This window comes from Blennius ocellaris (genome assembly GCF_963422515.1).
Source record: "Blennius ocellaris genome assembly, chromosome: 17".
In the NCBI taxonomy this organism is placed as follows: Eukaryota; Metazoa; Chordata; class Actinopteri; order Blenniiformes; family Blenniidae; genus Blennius; species Blennius ocellaris.
Window position 1 is genome coordinate 19,675,867 of NC_137666.1, and position 23,456 is coordinate 19,699,322.

General features: G+C 44.9%; 1 protein-coding gene across 2 annotated transcripts; it reads left to right on the plus strand.

The window, feature by feature from the left end:
• The first annotated feature begins 677 nt into the window (after nt 1-677).
• LOC308142436 (serine/threonine-protein phosphatase 2A 56 kDa regulatory subunit gamma isoform) lies at nt 678-18,188 on the plus strand. Of its 2 annotated transcripts, XM_080512829.1 has the most exons (13): nt 678-815; nt 6,936-7,135; nt 9,778-9,888; nt 10,547-10,639; nt 10,737-10,867; nt 10,939-10,998; nt 11,165-11,273; nt 12,083-12,136; nt 12,588-12,758; nt 12,871-12,998; nt 14,521-14,622; nt 14,758-14,830; nt 15,662-18,188. In XM_080512829.1, exons 1-13 carry the CDS (start codon nt 722-724, stop codon nt 15,791-15,793), a joined length of 1,458 nt encoding a protein of 485 aa, XP_080368955.1. In that variant the 5' UTR covers nt 678-721; the 3' UTR covers nt 15,794-18,188. The 2 variants fall into 2 exon arrangements, with proteins under 2 accessions (XP_080368955.1, XP_080368956.1); XM_080512830.1 differs by lacking the exons at nt 14,758-14,830; nt 15,662-18,188 and having other exon boundaries at nt 14,452-14,569.
• Nucleotides 18,189-23,456: the final 5,268 nt, after the last annotated feature.

Here is a 23,456-nt window from a genome sequence, read left to right on the forward strand (position 1 = left end):
ACCTGAAATACCTGTAACGAGTTTACACATTTTTTTATGTACTGTAACAGATTACAGTTCAATTTTTTTTGCATCCTAACTATGTAACACCATTACATGTAATCCGCTGTTAATGCGTTACCGGCATCACTGGTCACCAGAAGTTACCACAGTACACTTTCTCTTGTAGTCCTCTCAGGTCAAAATTAAAGAAAGATGAGGCAACATGATGCCTCGTCCGAACACTCCAGCTCAGTTTTCATGTGTTCCCACTTTTATATCCTGGTAGCAGTGTTGTTTATTATGTTTTATGGTAGTTTTTATAGATAAGATAAAAACACTGGGATGCGGTCCACCAGGATGCAATTTTCGGTAACCGGAATTGTATTTTATTTTTATTTTTTTAATTGAACAAGGACATTTACAAACTCTAGTGGTGTCTAAGCATGTAGTCCATTGTCAATTCTGCCTAAATTCAGGGCCACAACATAATTTCAGCCCAGGTCCCGCCCCCTGTTCTCTGATTGGTCCATTCACCGTCCCTCTCTGCCGGATGTTCTCTGCCAGCGACGCGAACCCCTGTTTGTCCAAGGATGATGAGCCCAGCCAATCAGCGGTGAGCTGGTCTGGTGACATCACGAGTAGCCGTTCCCTCTAGCAGGAGCTTCATTTTCTCTCCGCTTTGTGCTAAAATGGAGGCTGGCCCGTCGCCCTGAGTGGAGCCTTCCTGGTTGATATTTAGATGTTGACATGCAATAAAGCTGGAGAAAAGATGGTCGTGGATGCTCCCAATTCCAATGGGCCATTTCAGCCGGTGGCCCTCATGCACTTCAGAGGTACGTAAGGACCGATTGTTCCCCGGTATTGTCCCAGGGAGCGAGCGAGCGGAGCGGCTGTGCGGCTGTGCTGAGACCCGGCTGCTCCGCTCTGGAGGGGCTGCTAGTCCGGGTTCAAACTGAGCTGAATGTGGGAAGGAGGGCCTTTAACCTGTGGACTGTGTTGATTTGTGGAGGGGATGTGAGTACTGAACTGCCCGACATGAAGCTAAAATCAGGGTTTACTAGCTAGCCGCGTCCCCCCCTTCCCTCCTCCTCCCCGCGCGCTGATGTCAAAGGAAGTGAGGTCACTGCACGGGGAAGAAGGCTCGACTCCTCTCTCCTCTCATCTCTCCTTCTGCTCCCCTCTCTCATCCTGCTCCTCTCCTCGCCGCTGCTCCTGCTCTCTCCTCTCCTCTCTCCTCGCCGCTGCTCCTCCTGCTCTCTCCTCGCCGCTGCTCCTGCTCTCTTCTCTCCTCTCTCCTCGCTCCTCGCTGCTCCTCCTCCTCGCTGCTCCTGGCTCTCCTCTCCTCTCTCCCCGCTGCTCCTCCTGCTCTCTCCCGTCCTCTCGCTGCTGCTCCTGCTCTCTCCTCTCTCTCCTCGCTACTCCCCCTGCTCTCTCCTCTCTCCTCTCGCTACTCCTCCTGCTCTCTCCTCGCTGCTCCTCTTGCTCTCCTTGCTGCTGCTCCTGCTCTCTCCTCTCTCCTCACTGCTCCTCCTGCTCTCTCCTCACTGCTCCTCCTGCTCTCTCCCCTGCTCTCTCGTCTCTCCTCCTGCTCTCTCCTCTCCCCTCATATCTCCTCCTGCTTTCTCTCCTCATCTCCCCTCCTGTTCTCTCCTCCTGCTCTCTCCCCTCATATCTCCTTCTGCTCCTCTCCTCTCCCCTGCTCCTCTCCTCTCCTTGCTCCTCTCCTCCTGCTCTCTCGTATCTCCTCCTGCTCTCTCCTCTCCCCTCATATCTCCTCCTGCTTTCTCTCCTCATCTCCCCTCCTGTTCTCTCCTCTCCTCTCTCCTCCTGCTCTCTCCCCTCATATCTCCTTCTGCTCCTCTCCTCTCTCCTGCTCCTCTCCTCTCCTCCTGCTCTCCTCTCTCCTCTCCCCTCTCTCCTCTCTCCTGCTCTCTCCTCTCCCCTCTCTCCTCCTGTTTTCAGCCGTTTTCTATAAGTGATGTCTGGACGGAATTTCTTTTAAGGACCTCGGGGAGTAAAGAGGTTGTTTTGGCTGGAGTGGACAGAACACACACACTGACATCCAGTCCCAGGCTGTAGAGGAAGAGCTAGATAACCAGGTGTCCTATGAGGGTGAAATGGACCAAGACTGGGTCAGACTCTGCATCCGTGTGCGAAAGTAACAGGAAGGCAGATGATCTCGATTATATCGAAAACATTAACTTCCTTCATTTGACTTATTTCTGTCAAAGTAGCGATTCTTTCCGTGGCACAGAAAAGTTCGTCAAATCTGTAGACCTTATGAAAAGACTTGTTGGATTTGTCCTCTTGGATAAAAAAACAAAACCAACTAGATTTTTGCCTTTTTTAAAAGCACATCACCACAGAATAACTGAAAGAGCTGCTAGAAAAACAAAGACGGCGTGTCCCCTCTACTGTTCTTTGCTCACTTCCTGTTTCTTCTTTTTCATCTCCTTGCAGAAACTAAAAATAGGGTCTTTGAACATCAATGGGACAGAGAGAAAAATAATAAAATTTCTGAGGTTGCTTGTTAAAAAAAGAGTAGATGTAGTTTTTTTTATTATGATGAGAGCATCTTATTATTCCAGCAGGCGAGGAAGATCACTCATGCTCTCTTGTGTACATGTGTTAGGCCTGTGGTGGTAACACATTTTGGACAATATATATATTGTCCCACAAATGATTGTCGATAAACAATATTGTCAACATTTCTTTTGACACCAAATTAACCACAAATGTAATGATGGTATGTCATAATAATGTAAATACCCTTTCAAATGCAGTAAACTTCTATTTCCCATTTTGTACCATTGCAATTAGAATGTGAAGAACTTTTTTTAAAACAAAGAAAAAGAGTGATGAACATTACCTCTTATGGACATATATATGCAGATAAACAGAAAAAAATATACACATACATGTATATGTAGCTATGTGTATATATGTGTGTGTGTGTGTATGTATATATATATATATATATATATATATATATATATATATGAAAAATAAGTAAAAATGGATTATGGAAAAGATTAAAGATTATGAAGATTATGGAAGAAACACAATAATTTAAAAGCACATAACTGGACCAATATAAAGATGTATACAATACATATACTTGCATATAGTATATACAAAGAGGTATACAAAATAAATACTAAATGTTGTTGTGGTGCGCAGTGTACGAGATGAAACTGTCTATAATTTTGCAAGATCACACAATTGGTTTTGAAGTGACAACAATCTCAATATGAAGTCAATTTTAATGAATCATTCTGCTGCAAAATAGTGAAATGTAAAAAAAAAGAAACCCTCCAGGCTAAAAGCAACACTGCTGCTGTGTCCAAAGCCAGAACATTTCTGACTTGTTAATGCGTGACTTCGTGAGATTATATGATTTTATGTGGGACAATATAAACAGACAGCACTTTGATCACAGTTTCACTTCATTACAGCAGAAACGTTTCCGGCTGAGCTTCGTCACTGCTCTTCTTTTAGTTTAGATTTTACATCCTGTTGATTTGAGGCCGAGTTTCTCTTGCGAGTGTTTTGTGTTGGAATATTATTTCATCACCACGACGGAGGAAGTTCTGCGTTCAATACGTTCATGTTTGACCGAGGTGTGATCTCGGGATGGTGCCGGTCCGTTCTAGTATCGGTATCGGGTTCTGATACAAATGTAATTCAGGGATCAGAAATTTTCGATCCAAGCTGTGGAGATTTCTGCTCCATGAAGCCTCGTCTGCTTCACTGTTGCTGAAACGACTCCACAGAGTTTCCCTGCTGCTGCTCTGCTCGCTGACTGCAAACTGTGGACTGGATTTCCTGAAGGGAGGCGAGTCTCAATGAGACGTGGAGGAATGAGTCAGGAAGTCCACTCCACAGTTTGCAGCCAGCCAGCAGGCTAACATAGCAGCACTGTGCTAATCAACTTTTCATGACATGTAGCTGTTTGGACGTATTTTACACTCAAAACACTGCAAAGCAACACAAACGTGGATGTTTGCGAAGTCGTTATACAGCGAGGCGCCGCTCTGCCGCCAGACGTCTGCGTTTTAAAACTCCAGCTCTCCAGGAGAACGGCTCTGACCGCGGCGTCTAAACAATGAACAGCAGCTCCTCCACTGTAGCAGGAGATTCACACCTCGGTGTAGCTGCGTCCTCCTCCACCCTAAACTCACTGAAAATAGTCCCAATGGTTGGAGCTGCGTTAGAGCTGGAAACATTTGTTGCTGCTGCGTTGCTAAAGAATTTCTCCAGGGATTAATAAAGTGATTGTGAGGTTTTAAAGACAGAACTAGTTTATTATGAGATGATGACGTCACGCAGACCCCCACATTGTCCACATGGAACTAAAATACTTTGTACTGCTTCCTTTTCTCACCTTCTGCTAACCTCAAGTTGTCTGTAGAGAGAAAACATGCAAACATTCCTACATTTATTACTTTACTGGAGAGAGGAGGTTATTACTGCTTCATATAAAATCAACAATGATAATAATAATATTAAAGCAAGCAGAGCTCCGGTATCATAATAGTTTCGGCAGATATCCTAATTCAGGTATCGGGATAGGAAGCGAAAAAACGTGTATCGGTTCATCATTATATAATATCCGTTTACGAATGACGAAATAAACAGAATTCTGCTATTTTCAGCTGTTTTTGTATGCGATTTTAGTGGTTTAATGCTTTTCCTAAAATGTTTCAGACAAATTTGACAGAATAGATGAGAATCATGTAAATTCTCTCTTGAATGCACATGAGCTGCCGCTCTGAAACGTTGTGTTCTTCCATAGATGTCCCGGTAAGAAAGAAACATTTTCACATTTGTTTTTGGAAAGAAGTCATTTTATTGGATATTGCCAGGATATTCTTATTGGGGCGGTAATTGGTCTGTTTACGTCAGTCCACGAAGCAGATTTCCAAAGCAGCTTGTTGCACCTATTTACAGTGAGAGGAGAGATACTTTCTGCTGTTGTCGTTTCAAAATGCCCACCTGTAAATTCAGTTAGGGCTGGGAAATATGGCAAAAAATATTATATCACTTTTTTTGGTAATAAATTCACAATCATGATTTTATCAAAGTTCTTTTTTTACATAGATTTTTGAGTTTTGACGTGTCTGAACAGTGCAGCCAAACCATTTCCCTGTGTAAAACAGCCCCAACAAGAAAAAATAAAAGACAAATTAAGCCAAAGAACCTTACTGAATATATTTGAATTTATAGAATTTGTGTGATTTTTGCCAGCATGTGCAGACGTGCTCAAAGGTAAACAACAACACGCCGATAAAGTGAACTTGTGCATCGTAAAAACTAAACTGTGCCTGGCTTTTCAGGTAGCGTTCACATCAACCGTAAAACATGACAAGTAGAATAAAAATTACAAAAGAAAATGTCAAATAATTCAAATAAAACTAGACTTATTTCAAATTGGAAAACATAAAAACACCAGGTATTTCTGCGAAATATTATTTAACAATCATTGTAACTGGATTTAAGTACCAAAACCCATTAAAAAGCTTATAAAGTAACTGAGATTGTTTCATCTGATTCGATTTTTTATTTTGAACATGCTCAAATATCAAAAAATTACGTTTTTTGAAACCAAAGCTATTCAACCAATCAGACAGTGACTAAGGACCAACAGGATTAATTTGCATGTCCAAAAGGAAGTAGGGAGCAGTATAACTTATAATCTCACCCCTTCTCCATAAATAAATAATATATTTAGCACTATCACGTTAATGCTAATTATTTATTGAAAAGGTATACATAAATTGCATATTTTTAATTATACATTGTGCATCATATATTACATATGTACAATAATGCACAGTCTTCATGGAATTCTATTATTCTAAATATATCAAATACCATCTACTGTCCAGTTTCCTCTTGAGTGGACCAGACTGGTAAAATGTTGCTATAATAACCTTTAAAATTACACTTAAGTTTTTCGTTGTTGTGGTCACAGTGAATGTAATGAAATTGTCTATATTTTTTACAAGATCTTCAGTGTCACTCAGCTTGACGTTTTCCAGGAAAACCTGTCCGTTGTCCTCGTTTGGCAGGTTGTCGCTCATTACGGTGTGTTAACAGTTAAACGTGTGTCCGTGCACAGTGACGCGTCGCTCTTACCGGGTCCACTTGCCCAAGGTTCTACTGTAACATGCATTCTATTACAATAGACTAAATACTTCTTCTCTAACTTCTAGACATGTATAGACACTCACAGTAGCCACATGTAGAAACAGTCACATCTGCTCACACAATGTAACTGCAGGTAATCTCTTCATTTGGGGTTATCTCTTGAAGTCTAGCGATTTAAACAATTTAACTCCATTGTCTATAGCCTGATTATTAAAAAATCAACAGCTTTCGAGCTTATTACTGCTCAGACATTTGACAGTTTTTCCTCTCCTTCTGAAAAGGAGGCGCGTTATGACAGATTGCGTCTGAAACTGTGGCTGCATCTCGGGTGTTTGCACTTTGCCAAACCATTTCCACACCACGGTTGTGGAGTTTTGTTTTTTTCAGGACCAACGCCCACATTTTGCCTTCATCCACTCTCCCCACGCTGTGATTGGTTGGTCGAGCGCATGCGAAACTTGGAGCTTACAGAATTGCAACATACAGAATGAGTTCCCCAGACGTTTCCACCGTCTCTGCTTTGCCAGATTGTCAACCTGTTCTAATCCTTCACGATCAAATATGGCCATATGGCACACCCCTTGTTCCAGTGGAGTGATTATATGTCTGTCAGGTTTTTGTTTTCTTCCTGTCACAGCCTAAATGCTGCCTGCTCTTCATACATAAAATTGGTCACTTGCATCCTTCCTTTGAACACGTCTGTTAAAGTGTCCTCAGTGTGCAGCGCCGTGACGTTCCCAGCTCTCCTCCCTCCGCTTGTGTTTCCTGTCCGTCACTCGTCTTTCCTCCGCTTCTTTCTTTAGATGTGGCCCCTGCCGAGCAGGAGAAGCTCTTCATCCAGAAGCTCCGTCAGTGCTGTGTCCTGTTCGACTTCCTGTCCGACCCGCTGAGCGACCTGAAATGGAAGGAAGTGAAGCGGGCGGCTCTCAGCGAGATGGTGGAGTACATCACCCACAACAGGAACGTCATCACAGAGCCCATCTACCCAGAGGTGGTGCACATGGTCAGTGCGTCTTCTGTCCGAGGGTCAAAGTTCGTCTGTGCAGCACCGCTGCGTTCACACAGCAGTTTTTTTTTTATTTTTTTTTTTAATGCTGCTGTTCTGATGTATATTTTTTGTTGTTTTGTGTGGTTAGTCTGGTTATAATTGAAAAATATCCTCCCTCGGCCCCCCGAGCTGAGAAACACACATGGAGATATTTGTGCAAACTTGTGGTACTGTGAGAGACGCCACATGTCCCAGCGGGTGAGGGGTCATTGAAGCGTCACAATGTACATCCATGCATAGAGTCAGTCAGACACACAAATAAATTGCAGGATCAGTTGATATTGAATGAACCAAACAGCTAATTTGTTACGGAAGAAACAAAGAGGTATACATAATAAATACTACATGTAATCTTCAGGGGCCACATACAGTTCAGTTTCATCTCGAGTGGACCGGACTGGTAAAATATTGCTTTAATAACCTTTGAATTTACACTTGAAAGTTTTGTACGGCGTCAATTTGGTCCCAAAAACACAAGCGCATAAAAACTGTACTCACACACAGTTGGACCACTTCCTGTGTGCTGGCTGTCTCTGTCTGTGTGGTCAGTGTGACTTCTGTGATCTTGGTGATGTTTCGTTTTGGGACTTTAGCACCCGTGAGAACGAGAAGAAAAGTTGGGCTGTGACATCAGCCAGCTGCAGGACAGTTCATACTCCGTGAAGAAGCCGTCAAACACGTAGGCCACGCCCCCTCACGGCTCGCTTCCCATGTGTTCAGAAACGCATTCCTCTGAACTGTTTCAGTAATAAAAGAGAAAGTTTGTGTCCGAGCCGCCATGTTGGTCTGGTTTTAACTGCAGGAGCTGAGTGATGCGTTCAGGTGCGTCGCGTATAGCCGCCCGCCGACATTTTAACGAGCTGCGGGGCTCATACAGTGGCGATGTTGCGAGCTAAATATGATTAAAATATGACTGATAGTCATTAGCGAGCTGGAGCACTCGTACGCGGCACACGGCAGTGTGGCAGCGGCCTCGGCCAGGACGGGCGGCACAGCCAAACCACAGCCAAACCACAGCCAAACCATATTTATTCGGCCAGAAAGAGCTGGCCGAAAAGAATGTCATTTTGTTCGGCAAGACCCCGTTGTGCCGAACTTTCTTCTCGCCGAGGAGAACGGCACTGACTGTAGCATCAAAACAATGAACGGCAGCTCCTCTGCTGCAGCAGGCGACTCACACCTCACAGGCAATCGGAAATCTCTGCAGGTTGGATGGGAAATGTCCGATCCATGAATTACATTGATATCGGAACCATCCCTAAAATAATGGTTTAGATTTAATGGGTCAAATGATATTTCTAAATATAAATCCAACAGAGTACATTTTGAACTCTTTTCCACCAGCAGCTCTGCCACACTTTTAGTCCAGGAGTGAGTGGAAACAGTGGAATCTTCTCACAGAGTGAAGCAGAGTCTATTTCCATCTGCATTGTACTCTGCACGTCATGTTGTGGTCTGAACTTCAGCACCTTGAGGCTGGAACAAGGACGCAAGTGTCTGTGAGCCTACCAGGCCATCCCATGATGAACAGAGTCACACTGGTACAAGCACAAGACCTTCACTCACCGGAGCCCCGAGCCAGGCAGCAGGACAGTTTGTACAGGGTTGGCTTGGGAGGAGGGCTGCTCACGCTAATCACAGTTATTTTGGGCCATATTGAAATCAAGATTATTTACACAATTATGTCTTTGAATCTGGAACAGCATTTATTGAACATGTTTAACAAAAGAGTCTCCTGTTGAATATATAAAAATATCTTGTAATGTAGTAACAAATAAACTGTTGTACTGCACTCAATCTTTTGAAAACAAGAAATAAATAAAATACAATAAGAGATAGATATACTTCAACATAAATACTTTGATAAATTGTTCCAAAATAAAATGTTGGAGGTGTCGAGCCGATGAACGGGAGTCGAACTTTATCCTCCATTCCAACACACTTCTCACAAACGCTTTTCTTTTCTCTCTTTCTTTCTTTCGTCTCTCCAACGGAGCTTCACCAACAAAATTACTTCCTCTCTACAAAATAAAGTTCCCCACCGCCCCACAGTAACTGGGTGAATCATGACCGTAACTGATCACCACAGTGGTGGAACTTTATTTTGTAGAGAGGTTGGGTTTCCGGTCGGTAGTATTGTGGTGTACCAGCGTGTGGCGCTGTGCTCTCATGTTGGAGAGAGAGAGAGAGAGAAGAAGAGTTACTGAGAAGTGTGGATTCATGGAGGATAAAGTTTGGAGTTCCTTGCTGAACACGACGCCTCCGACTAAAACATCATCCTTTTTCCTCCTGCAGACGAATTCTGAGATCGTCTGGAGCCAAAATCATAATCAACATTACAGTTACATCAATTGAGCGTTGAGCGCTAGTTGAGCGTTTAACAGAAGTCAATTTTCCTCATTCATTGCTGGTGTGGATGGAAATTGTGAAACTTCCACCCGCTGAGTCAAGGTCTGCTTCTCTCCTGTCAGCCGGTTAATTTCCAGCTGGATAAATGGGGTTAGACGTTTATTTCAGATTCCACATTCCAGAGGTTTTGATGGCTATAACTAGTGACACCCCCCCCCCCCTGAATGAAGGTCTGCTTCTCTTCTCAGTTCGCGGTGAACATGTTCAGAACGTTGCCTCCTTCGTCCAACCCCACCGGAGCGGAGTTCGATCCCGAGGAGGACGAGCCAACGCTGGAAGCTGCGTGGCCACACCTGCAGGTTCTCCTTCACTCATACGGACTTTTATTTGTGCCACGTTCCGGAATGCAGTGTGTAAAAAAAAAAAAACACTTTCCTGTCTGCGTACAAATTTCCAGTGACGCCTTTTAAAAATACTCACCAAAACGGTGTTGTAATCTATTATAAACCGATATATATGCATATATCCATATAGTGGCCAATCAGAAGTAGCCTTTTCTGTCCTACACAGCTACTTCCTTCTATTGACTTCATTTCGGCAACAGTATAAAAATGTATTTCGGCATGAACAAGCAGAAAGTTCCTCCTGCTGCTGAAACGCGTCAAAAGAGACGCATGTCATAACCACTCTGCTCGTTCGTGTACGGCCGGTTTTGAGCCTCAGTGAGTGTTTGACACCCTGTTATGAAGTCTGGTTTGAGGAAAAAGAGGGTCAGGTTTCAATAATCCCAAAGAATAATAAAAAATAGTTCTTAACCACACTCCTCTAACATCCGTTTGTATTTTTATTGTTGTTAATTTCTTCTCTTTATAAGTACATCAGTTTATTTATGTGTGTGTGTGTGTGTGTGTGTGTGTGTGTGTGTGTGTGTGTGTGTGTGTGTGTGTGTGTGTGTGTGTGTGTGTGTGTGTGTGTGTGTGTGTGTGTGTGTGTGTGTGTGTGTGTGTGTGTGTGTAGCTGGTCTATGAATTTTTCCTTAGGTTTTTAGAATCTCCTGACTTTCAGCCCAACATAGCGAAGAAATACATCGATCAGAAGTTTGTTATGCAGGTAAGAACATTTCTGCCACGAGGGAAATGACCCACACACACACACACACACACACACACACACAGCTGTCAGTGATCGCCTCGCTGTTTCTCCGCAGCTCTTAGAATTATTCGACAGTGAAGATCCGAGAGAGAGAGACTTCCTGAAAACCACGCTCCACAGGATCTACGGGAAGTTTCTGGGTCTCAGAGCGTACATCAGGAAACAGATTAACAACATTTTCTATAGGTTGGTGCTCCGCACTGTCTACACACCCATCTGTGTTTTCTCCTCCTGACTCTGTGTTCTCACGTCTCCAGGTTTATCTACGAGACAGAACATCACAACGGTATAGCTGAACTACTGGAAATACTTGGAAGGTACAAGCTCTCAGATAAATGTACATCACTTAAAGTGCTCCACTGAGTCTGCACATTCTCGATTTATTCAGAGGAAGTCACCATTGTGATTCGATTTGCTCCGCAACTCGCTCCCGTCACGTGTTTTCCACCTTTTGTTTGAAATTGTTTTTTGTCTTTCTTCCAGCATAATCAATGGATTTGCCTTACCGCTGAAAGAAGAGCACAAGATTTTCCTGTTGAAGGTTTTATTGCCTTTGCACAAAGTGAAATCACTCAGTGTCTACCATCCACAGGTACTTGTCTCAGCAGAGTAAAGCCTCGCTCTCCTTCCTTTTCTTTTACACATCAGTTAAGGCCACATCCACACGACGAGAAAAACTATCTTTTTGTTCTGCCCAGCCTTCTCCAAAAAACCTCCGTCCACACATCACGATGAACTCGGCTCAACTCGAGGCTTCAGGACATGTAGTGCACCTGCCAGGCCTTTAGGGGTGCTGTGACTCACCAAACACACCAAAAAAGCAGAAGAAGACAGAGCACATAGAAATGTAGAAGACTACAGCTCAGTGACTTCTATATAACTCTAGTTCTATAGGTCTATGGCCCTGCTCCTCCTGCTGGTAGTAGCTTCTGCAACTCCACCGGAGCTTTATTGTTGCTTATTATGATTATTTAATGACATCACGGACCGCCATGGGGGGGTGATGACATCATCATTTTTCCACAGATGATCATCCGTCCACACCTCACAGCCGAGCCGGGGTTTTAGAATTTCCCCATTCTGGGACCCGTGTTTAAAAAAAAAAAAAAAAAAAGTTGTTGGGCGTCTAAAACCTCACCTTGGTGGTCTGCCGGCCATCAGGTGGTCTGCGGGCCATCAGGTGGTCTGCGGGCCATCAGGTGGTCTGCCGGCCATCAGGTGGTCTGCCGGCCATCAGGTGGTCTGCGGGCCATCAGGTGGTCTGCCGGCCATCAGGTGGTCTGCCGGCCATCAGGTGGTCTGCGGGCCTTTAGTTTGGCCCACTGTCACACTCGGCCCCGTTACTCAGCTTATAACTCGATCGAAAGACAGTTTGATGGTTTTGTTGTTTGTCTCTTTCAGCTGGCCTACTGCGTGGTGCAGTTTCTAGAAAAGGACAGCACTCTCACAGAGCCGGTAAACACTGCTCATATTATTCACTCTTCCTCGTATTCATGTGTTTTGATACTGCTGGCACTCAGTTACACGAAAACATGTCACTCATTAGAGCCCGAGTGTTCAAATAAAATGTTTGGAGGTCCAGTTTGACAAAATAGCCCATAGTATCAGGATAAGAGGTGTAGAATGGATGTATTTAAGTCGCCTCATAGTTTGAAAAGTCTTTTGACAATATATATTATCATGTAACATGGAGCTGAAAGTACATGTATGATTGCAGATATAACGCTCTTTCATTTACTACATAAAAATTGCAATAAAACATTTTCAATGCGTTTTGTAGAGAGCTACTTTCCTCAGACCTGCGAAGATCTCTCAGGGACTACATCTAAAATTTCACACCATTGGCTTGCCCCTACAGTTTTTATATATATATAACATTCTTTTCTTATCTTGGTCTTCCACTCAGGTGGTGATGGCTCTGCTAAAGTACTGGCCAAAGACCCACAGTCCCAAGGAGGTGATGTTCCTGAACGAGCTGGAGGAGATCCTGGACGTCATCGAGCCGTCCGAGTTTGTGAAGGTGCAGGAGCCTCTCTTCAGACAGCTGGCCAAGTGTGTGTCCAGCCCACACTTCCAGGTAGGAGTGCTGCTCCCAGTGTGAGCCTGAGGATCAGGTGTGTGTCCGTGCTGACTGTAGCCTCTCTCTGTGCGTGTGTGTGTGCGTGTGTGTGTGTGTGTGTGGAGCTCAGGTGGCAGAAAGAGCTCTGTACTACTGGAACAACGAATACATCATGAGTCTGATCAGTGACAACGCAGCGAAGATTCTGCCCATCATGTTCCCGGCGCTGTACCGCAACTCCAAGACTCACTGGAACAAGTAAGCAGCTGGGCGTCTCCGCATGTCCTCACATGGACGTCTCCGCATGTCCTCACATGGACGTGTCCGCATGTCCTCACATGGATGTCTCCGTACGTCGTCACAGCCGCTGACACAATGCGCCATGAGCTGAAGTGTGTCCGTGGAAGGTTTCAGAGTGTACTGAGCACGGCGGGGAGAGCGGTCAGCGTACGGTTATTTAAAGGAAGTGGTGCATGCTCAGACCACACACACACACACACACACACACACACACGGCTAAAATACATAAAACTCCTGTTTGTTCTGATTTTTCTAAACTGAAAAGAAGTGAACTCCAGCTGAACGTCTCTTCACACTTCGCACTTCAGTCTCACTGCTTTCGATCAGACTTGTACATGAGATTGGTTGACATGGGTCTACAGTCCCTGAGCCAATCAGGACACAGACTACAATGTGCAGGTTCTCCCTGAGCCAATCAGGACACAGAATTCAATGCACGTTCATTATGCTGTTAAAAAAAAAAAAAAAAAAAGCATGCAAAATTACACCAACAACAAAAATCCGTGAAACAGCGATGCTGCGAAAGATGAACCGTGTTTTAGTGAGGGACCACTGCACTCATAAAACTGCCACCGTCACCTCTTTACGGCAGCGTGCGGTTTTGGGCAATTCACTGCAAGGCAGGGCGAGCAGTGGGGAGCACACAGTTATTTTTCGTCTGTTTTTTTGTTGTTGTTGTTTTTTGAAAATTGACCGTCAAAATGACACTTGGAGGCTCAGTGCCTGCAATAGTGGACTTCAATGGAGCTTCCGCTGCTTAACTGGCTTTTGCAGCCAAAACACTGCCTGTGTTTGGTCTGTTCCACTGAGCAAACCCCCCCCCCCCACACACACACACACACACACACACACACCGGCGGCCCCCCACTCCTCAATGAATGCAGAGGAATCCCTGCAGTCTCTGACAGTTTGATTGAAAGCACTTTTGTTAAATGTGAGTCCTCGGTTCATGGCAGCGTTAACCCTTCCTGCTCCAGACCGGGGTCGGAAGACGCAAGGGAGACCCAGCTTGTTCTCCGGGCCGAAGCTGTCCTCCGCTTTGGGGTTAACTCCCTCGCCTCACAGCCGGAGGACAGCACGACTCGAACACTTGTTCTATTTATTTGCCTGTTAGTTTTATGTACAGCTTCATGCTCGCTCTCTCAGGCACACTGGTCAAGCGAACGGCGCATTTGTTAAAGGGGCCACGCACCCACACACACACATGCATGCACACACACTCTTAACAAAAGTTTAATTTAAATGCTTTTTCACAGTATATGTGGCAGTGCCACTAAAAAATGACTTTGAATGTCGTGACATCACAATGATGGGATGTCCTCAGTGCTCGGTGGCGTGGCTGCATCCCCAATACTGACCCTTGGAATGACGATGAGATTGAATGTAAATGTTTGCTTTTAATTTGGTGAAGCTTCCCGGCGGCTGGACGACGAGGCGGCAGACCCACGGCGTGACGTCTGATGCTTGTTGTCGTTCACAGGACCATCCACGGCCTCATATACAACGCCCTCAAGCTCTTCATGGAGATGAATCAGAAGCTGTTCGACGACTGCACACAGCAGTTCAGAGCTGAGAAAAACAAGTAGGCATCAGACACACACACCCCCCCCCCCCCCCCCCCCCAACACCCCCCAGAGGTTACTGCCTCGTGTGTAACTGCTGTTTGCCTTCATGAATGAGTCGGAATGACGGCAGGAAAACACTGTTTCTTCCACAGAGAGAAAGCAAAGTCAAAAGAACGTGAAGAGGCCTGGATCAAGATCGAGAACCTGGCCAAGTCCAATCCACAGGTGTGTGTGTGTGTGTGTGTGTGTGTGTGTGTGTGTGTGTGTGTGTGTGTGTGTGTGTGTGTGTGTGTGTGTGTGTGTGTGTGTGTGTGTGTGTGTGTGTGTGTGTGTGTGTGTGTGTGTGTGTGTGTGTGTGTGTGTGTGTGTGTGTGTGTGTGTGTGTGTGTGTGTGTGTGTGTGTGTGTTTAAATAACATGTTTCCTCAACTGTTGCTCAGATTTAACTCAATAGTTCCCTCTGATCCATCATTGGTAAATGATTTATTTATTTATTTTTAATAAGTCTCCAGTTTCTATTTTGTTGTGTGAAAAAAAACCTTCAGTCGCCTCTGGTTTTCTACATAAATGTAAAAAAAAAAGATTTTAGCTAAGGATCAATGACATTTCAATATTTAAGTCGATATTAAGGAAGTGGATCAGTGACAGGAAGTGATGTCAGCGTGAAGCTTCTCCTCAGACTTTGCATTGGAATCAGCAGTAAAATGTATATCTGAGTGTTTGTGGAGATCTTGATGCATTCTACAGTGTGTATTCAGATTACATCATCAGTGTCTCGTTTTTGTAACAGACGGTGTTTAATTATGATTACAAGTTTATTGTTCTCTTCAGATTTCTCCTTCCGTTCAGCTGAAAGTATTTCGTTCCATCGTCACGTCGTCTCATTAGAAAGCAGCGTCGGCGTTCGTCCTCCATATTAGACGACGCGGTTGTAGGTGAGCACGATGTTGTGAAGCGTTGGGGGGCCGGCGTTGCCCAACGCTGCGAGTCGCCACGGAGGGCTTGTCCTCGTGTCTCCGCCGGAGGGCTGACGGCGGAACCTTCCTCTCCTTCACAGTTGCAGCGCGAGTGGAAGGAGCGGCCGATGGTGCGACGCAAGTCTGAGCTGCCTCAGGATATCTACACCACAAAAGCCTTGGTGTCCCACCGCAGAGCTGAAGACATGTTGACCGCCCACGACGGACTCTAGGCCCCGCCCACGGCGGACTCTAGGCCCCGCCCACGACGGACTCTAGGCTCCGCCCACGGCGGACTCTAGGCCCCGCCCACGGCGGACTCTAGGCCCCGCCCACGACGGACTCTAGGCTCCGCCCACACCTGCGGGCTTCACTCACTGATTCTCCTCGGTTCTCCACCCTCACATTTCTGCTTTCTCAGGTTTTTGGTTTTTTTTCCTTTCTTGTTTTGAAGACGAGTGCGGTTTTGTCTCTCATCCTCCTCGTCGTCTTGTTTCTCCTCTGTCACACACACACACACACACACACACACACACACACACACACACACACACACACACACACACACACACACACACACACACACACACACACACACACACACAAGCTGTAAATGTGGGCCTTTGGAGTTCAGACAGTACAGAAGCCTGTTCATGTTGGAATGGACATGGAAACTCCAGGCTCAGTCTGGGGACCGTCTCCTGGTCCCGTCTGGTTCTGGACTCAGTCTGGGGACCGTCTCCTGGTCCCGTCTGGTTCTGGACTCAGTCTGGGGACCGTCTCCTGGTCTCGTCTGGTTCCGGACTCAGTCTGGGGACCGTCTCCTGGTCTCGTCTGGTTCTTGTTTTGCTCGAGAGGAAGAACGGTTCAGACCTTTTAGTTCAGACCACGACTTTCCGTCTTTCCGTCTCTTCTTTTTGCTGAATCAATCATTTCTTCGGTGCCATGACTCGTTTCCGTCTCGTCTCTTCAGGCCCCTGCAGACTCCCTTTTTGACGCTGCAAGAACCAGACGAAGTCCCGGCAGTGACGTCAGCAAGCTGCCGGGGGGGGAAAAAAAAAAAAAGAAGCGTCTTTTCGTCTTGTTCTTGCGGAGCATGAATCGGCCTTGAACAGATTCCTGTTCAACGTCGTTTTCTTTCACACACTTTTCGACCAAACTGAGGCTCGTCCTCAGCCTTGCAGCGTCTGAGAAAGATGACGAGGAAAGTAGAATTTGTCCCGTGGACATATTGGCTTTCCGTTTTATTGTTTTTTTCGTGCCATAAGTTGCTCTTTTCTATGCTCGCATCCTCGCGTTCCTCGGCAGCGTGTCGAGGCGGACCAAACAATGGTGCTCACTGGACTGGAGTTGAAAATGAAGACTAGAGCGGCGGCGTGCTGCATATTCATGCTAACTGCTCGTGTGAGAGGTTATTTATACTGAGATTATTAAATGAAAATTAATTATAAATGGTTTTTTTTTATATATATATATCAAAAAATGCATTAAGTTATTTCTTTGTGGTGGGCGTGAGAAGACGAGTGTCGGGGGTTGGATGGAGGGAAGAGGAAGTGGGTTTTTATTTCACCAGTCTCTCACTTTCAATAGAATCAGCAGGGATAAGGCCCCCGACCCCCACCACACTTTGAGAAGCACCGTTTACAGCAGAAACCAGATTATTAGACCAGATAATTAAAAAAAACCAAACAAAAAAAACTTTTGTAGCATGTTGTTTTTTGTTGCTACTGCTCCTTCCTCTGTCCTGTCGTCTCATGCGTGCTGTCATTTTATCGTTCCGACACTCATTTTAAGTCTTAATCAATAGAGCATGCGGACATGTTGTGGGTTTTTTTGTTTGTTTTGTGTGTTTGAGGCATTCTAACGACTCGAGAGAAGAGGCGGGAGACGCGTTCCAGTCAGTACCATTGTTTGAACTGAAGAGGTCCGTTTTTCCATGTTGCTGTCCTTCGTCTCGTCTCCGGAGGTTCAGTGTGTGGACTTTCCTGTCTTTTCCGTCTTTGGCCGTCCCATCAACCCCCCCCCCCCTCCTCCTGTTCACACAGGCGGGGCTTACATGGCCAACGAAATGCCAGATGCTAAAAAAAAAAAAAAAAAAGAAAAGAAGAAGAAATAAACTGACATTGTGACTTGGCTTGTTAATTGTATTAATACTGTATTTGCTTGAATGCAAAAAGATGTAAATTAGAAGTACCATGTTAAACATGTACCTTTTACCCGGGAGGAATGCCATCGGCCAGAGCTCGCTCAGAGGACGTCCCACTTTCAAACAGGACAAATCTCTCTCTCTCTTTATTTTAACATTTTATTTTCAAAACATAACTTAAAAGTGTCCTTTTGTATGTGATCTGTACTATATGATTCATTTAATATTGTATATATGATTTACCTTGTTTCATGTAGTGTTATATATCTAGATTAATTTTGTACAAATTGTGCGTCTGTACAGAATAAAACATCAATAGCAAGTCGAAGCAGTGGATCTGGAACATCCCCTTTTATTTCTGCCCTTTAGGAAATGACTTCATTTGATTGCCTTCCTTCCAAGTAACTGACAAATGTTATGTGACTCCAATCACTGTCTTTAGTGGTGTAAAACTATATAGAATGAATAAAGAGTTTATTTGAATATATATTTTCAACCATGCATCCATTTTGGCTTCACTGAACTGAGGGGCTCATGAAGCCCCCACTTGGCTCTACACTGTGGACGGTGGTCTACACTGTGTACTGTGTACTGTGTACTGTGTACTGTGCTGTGGATGGAGTTCTGAGATGTGGATGGCAGTTGGTGGCCTGTACTGTGAATGGGGGTCTGCACTGTGGATGGAGGTCTGCACTGTGGATGGCGGTCCACACTGTGGTCTGCACTGTGAAAGGTGTTCTGCACTGTGGATGGCAGTTGGTGGTCTGCACTGTGGATGGCGGTCCGCAGTGTGGTCTGCGCTGTGGACGGCAGTTGGCAGTCCGCACTGTGGACGGCAGTTGGCAGTCTGTACTGTGGACGGAGGTCTGCACTGTGAACAGCAGTCTGCACTGACAACAGCTGTCTGCACTGTGGACGGCGGTCTGCACTGTGGATGACAGTCTGCACTGTGGATGGTTGTCCGCGCTGTGGACGGCAGTCTGAGATGTGGACGGCAGTCTGAGATGTGGACGGCAGTCTGAGATGTGGACGGCGGTCTGCACTGTGGACGGCAGTCTGAGATGTGGACGGCAGTCTGAGATGTGGACGGCAGTCTGCACTGTGGACGGCGGTCTGTGGATTTATTCATTGATTTGTTGGTTTACAAAATTTGGTAAAGCTGTCCTTTTTTGGGGGTGGGGGTGGATATCGAAAAAAATAAAAATCCGGTCTCGAAGCTACCACAGGGTGGCAGTAATGAACCACCTGTGACTAAAAAATATATACAACAGCCAATAGTTCAGGATTCGGCAATTAACTTTGATTTTGGGCCAAATCTCTTCTGACCAACTCAATAGTGGGCCAAAATTACATCTTTGACAGACAAAGCTGTCTTTCCTACTAAAAATAAAACTCATTTTTCCTCATCTATACTATTTTGTATTGCACAGCAACGTAATTTAATAAAATGATTTATTCAAAATTAATGAATTTGCTATAGGCTGACATTACCTTGTCACCACTTTGGCTCCACACTCAGCAGGGGGTCCTGCAGGACAGTGCCATGCACTCAGCCAGTCACAGATTGGCGGAGGCGCCCAGGATTCGTCACTTTCCAACTCCAACCAGGAAAAGCACCACAGAAACAAATGATTTAGCAATCTATTTGTATTGCAAAATACCAAAATTAACAGAATAAAATCTTTATTTAAAAAAATAAATAAAATAAATATATATATATAGAAACCTGTCTTGCTCCATAGAATAAAAATACATCTTTCTTTAACAGAACTCCATCTGGCTTAAATTACAAAAATAAATACAAATGAACTTAAAATTGTATCAATTAATAGAAATCCACAGAAAGCAGAACATTCCTGTAATAATGCACATTTAGTGCAGTAAGAAAAGTGCAAACAGAAAGTCTGCAAACGTAAAATAAAATATTTGTTCCTCTAAGTGAATGGCAGTTGAAGTAAAAAAGACAAAAAAATGTAACTCATAAACTCAAAAAAAAAAAAAGACACCTATGATGATTACTGATTCTCCAAGAGCTCGGTGAGATGGAAATTTGAAACTGAGCCGTTTTTAGAAAGAAAGAATAAAGAAAAGAAAACGTTAGATTGTCAGACATGATTACGTACATTCATAATTCTACGATAAAACCGCAGTAGTTTCACAAGTTGAAAATAAAGTTATTTAGATGTAAAAGCAACATGCATCTGCTGAGATCATCCTCTATTTTAACGATCACTGGTGAAAAGGTGTCCTTCAAAATAAAAAAAAGTCAAAGTAATATCTGTAACAGTGGTATTTGTGTCATCTGTGGCCAGGTATGGGAGGTTTTAGGTCCCGGTTCCATCGGGCAGGTCAGCCAATGTGGCCAATATAGTGCTGCACAAACTTTAGTATTTGTTTCTGGGTGTAAATTCTGTTATTTTACATATGAGGCAGAAATACAGAAATAAAAAGAACAAAACAAATGCTGGTTAAGCTGCTGAGTACGACTGTGGATTAAAGGTTCTAGTTCAGTTGAAACAGCTGACGCCTTCACTGTTCACACTTAACTGGATGGATTTCGCAGTTTCAAGCAGTATCAACATGTTTCTTTTACTGGATTAACACTTTTTTTCCCCTCCACTTTCATCAGTTTTGGCCGGAAGCATCCTTATGAATGTGATTTTTGGAATGAAGGTTGTACTGCATCAGAAACGGTTTGTACTTTCACCGTTCAATTTCAAATATGATGGATTTCGCCGTTTCAAGCGTCATTAAATTGTTTCATTCAGCGGATACACTGAATTTTTCACTTTCATCAGTCTTGGCGAGAAAAAAAAACGTGCTTCACTCCACTGCTGGGTGTAGTTTTTTGGAATAAAGATTATATTTCTTTGAAACAGCTGACACTTTCCCTGTTCAAGCTTCAATTTGATGGATTTTTGTCGTTTCAAGAGGTTTCAGCTCGTTTCATTTACTGGATTAACAGACTTTCTTTGTCACTTTCATCAGTTTTGGCCCAAACGTGCTCCGGAGGAGATTCTGAGTGTGATTTTTTGGAATAAAGACTATATTTCTTTTGAAAAAGCTGACGCTTTCACTGATCAGGCTTAAATATGATGGTGTGGCAGAGAGGTGATGGAGCACCTGATTCACATCAAGTGCTTCATCACCTCTCCGCCCATAAAGGAGGAGCCGCCGAGTGACAGTCGGCCTGTAAACAGGCTGAGTTGTGGTGTTTTTGGTTTCGTTTTCATTTAATTGAATAAAACATGGTGTCTGTGGGGGGGACCTGAGGGTGACGAACAAACTGCCACAGGTGGATTTATCAGTTTTCAAGCAGGATGAACTTATTTCATTGAGAGGACACACAGAATTGTCCACTGCTGCTGGGTGGGATTTTGAAATAAAGATCATATTTCATTTGAATCAGCTCACAATTTCACTGTTCAAGGTTAAATTTGATGGATTTAGTAGTTTCAAGATGTTTCGGCTTCTTTCAATCATTGGATTTACATGTTTTATTCACTTTCAACAGCTTTGGCCAAAAATGTGCTTCTCTCGAGATACTGAGTACGATTCTGGAAGACTAGATTTCATTGGAAACAGCTGATACTTTCACTGTCCGAGCTATTATATGATGGATTTAGTAGTTTTAAGCAAACACATGGTTATGCCACCAGGTGCACCCTTAGAGATAGGGTGAGGAGCTTCATCACCAGGGAGGAGCTCGGTGTAGAGCCGCTGCTCCTCCACATCCAGAGGATCCAGCTGAGGTGGCTCGGGCATCTGTTTCAGATGGACGCCTCCCCAGGGAGGTGTTCCGGGCATGTCCCTCCGGTAGGAGGCCTCGGGGCAGACCCGGGACACGCTGGAGGGACGATGTCTCTCGGCTGGCCTGGGAACGCCTTGGGGTGCCACTGGAAGAGCTGGAGGAAGAGTCTGGGGGGAGGGAAGTCTGGGCATCCCTGCCAAGACTGCTGCCTCCACCACCCGGCCCCGGATAAGCGGTAGACAACAGACGGACGGCATTGGATTTCATGTGGAGCCACCGTTCACCAACAACGGGTTCAACAACTGGCGGAAAGCATCAGCGTCACTGAAGAGTCACCGTGACGGCGCAGGGTGCAAATTTCCAATGGAGATGTGGAATGATTTCAAACAAAAAGAGACAAGCGGTTCAAAAATAGCAAACATGCTTGACAAGGAGCACTTGGCGTTGGTTATGGGAAACCGAAAATATATGAAGGCTGTTGTGGAAAGTGTACGCTCCACAGCCTGCCAAGGGATCGCTCAACGAGGCCGCCATGAGGGTGACGACTCATTGCATTGTTTGATGCAACAATTCAGGCACGAGGTGTCACAGGACATTTACATACATTCCCGCGGACACAAGCTCAACCTGGTGTTCGTGGACTGTGTGGACAACGTCAGCGCTGCAACAGAGTTCATTGAGACATTACAAATGTTCGACAAGTGTTTTTTCTGGATCGGTAGTGCACAACCTTTCCATGAAAAAAAAACGAACTCAAGAAGCTAAGCCAGGTGGGCACGCCAGCACAATGCGGTCTGTTCAGTTAAGAAAACTCTCCCAGTAATCCAGGCTACCCTGCGTGACATCATCGCCCAGTCAAATACTCACCGCATTTGACAGAGCAATCTATGCAGTCATTGATCACAAGTTCATGTAATTTTGTTTGAGGATGTATTCAGAACAACCGAGTTCATGTCAGATCAGCTACAGTCTCCGGCTCAATCTATAACCACTGCACTCTCAGAAGAGCGCAATGGACAATTGTACGAAAGCAGGCAGAGGACCTGTGCTCAAACACAGGCGCCCACGCGTGAGAGAAGGCATCCCCAAACAGCTCCACAACTGAAGGATTTTATTGTGGAGGCCCCCGTTAGAAAGATGCATCTGAGACAACATGGATGAGCTGAAAACGCACTCTTTCTATCCTGTAATAAACAGATTGTTGACGGAGATGAAGCAGCGCTTTTCACCAGACACAAACGAAATACATACAGGCGTGCCAAGCCGAAACCTAATTTCTTCACAAACAGTACCTGCTGCCCGACACGATGAAATGGGTGAGGAAAACTTGTCTGCAGAGCTCCACCAGGGCCGCCGGCTGCTGCAAAGAAGAGAGGAGCAAGGGACTACACTACCATCAGCAGCAACTCCTGAGCCTCTACAAGGATATTTGTAAGATTTGTACAAACTGATCTGCATTGCGCCGACACTTCCTGTCACGTCTGTCAGCTGTTGAGCGCAGCTTTTCTCGTCTGGGTCGTTTGAAAAAGGTGTCTGAGGAACGCCAGTGGCGATGCTCGAACCAGCAACCTGGCCCTGTTTGGCGGTCAACACGGAGAGAACAGGGCGCCTGTGACAGAATCATAGATGCTTTCGCTTTCAATCACAACAACAGACGCACCGTATTATTATTACATCAAGGCTCCATCAGTGACATACTTGTGTAAAAGTTCACATTTAGTGGTGAGTGTGGCAGGCTTGTAAACATTTCATCTTTATCACTCTGGCTACATGTCTTGCGTATTGTGTTGCATAATTGGTGTTTTAAATGGTGTGGTTGTTTGTCTCTATGTGTTTGTCCTGTGACAGACTGGCGAGCTGTCCAGGGTGTGTCCTGTCCTCGCCCACAGGTGGCCGGGATCAGCTCCTGGATAAGTGGGAAAAAGATGAATGGGTGGACGGACAAAGTGAAGCTGAGGTATTTTTTCTGTGTTTTCACACTAGAGGGAGCCAGAGGAAC

Coding starts and splice junctions, on each gene's coding strand:
- LOC308142436 (XM_080512829.1), top strand. CDS start 722: ATGTTGACATGCAATAAAGCTGGAGAAAAGATGGTCGTGGATGCTCCC. Junction 816..6,935: donor GGCCCTCATGCACTTCAGAG/GTACGTAAGGAC, acceptor TTCTTTCTTTAG/ATGTGGCCCCTGCCGAGCAG. Junction 12,759..12,870: donor TGTCCAGCCCACACTTCCAG/GTAGGAGTGCTG, acceptor TGTGGAGCTCAG/GTGGCAGAAAGAGCTCTGTA.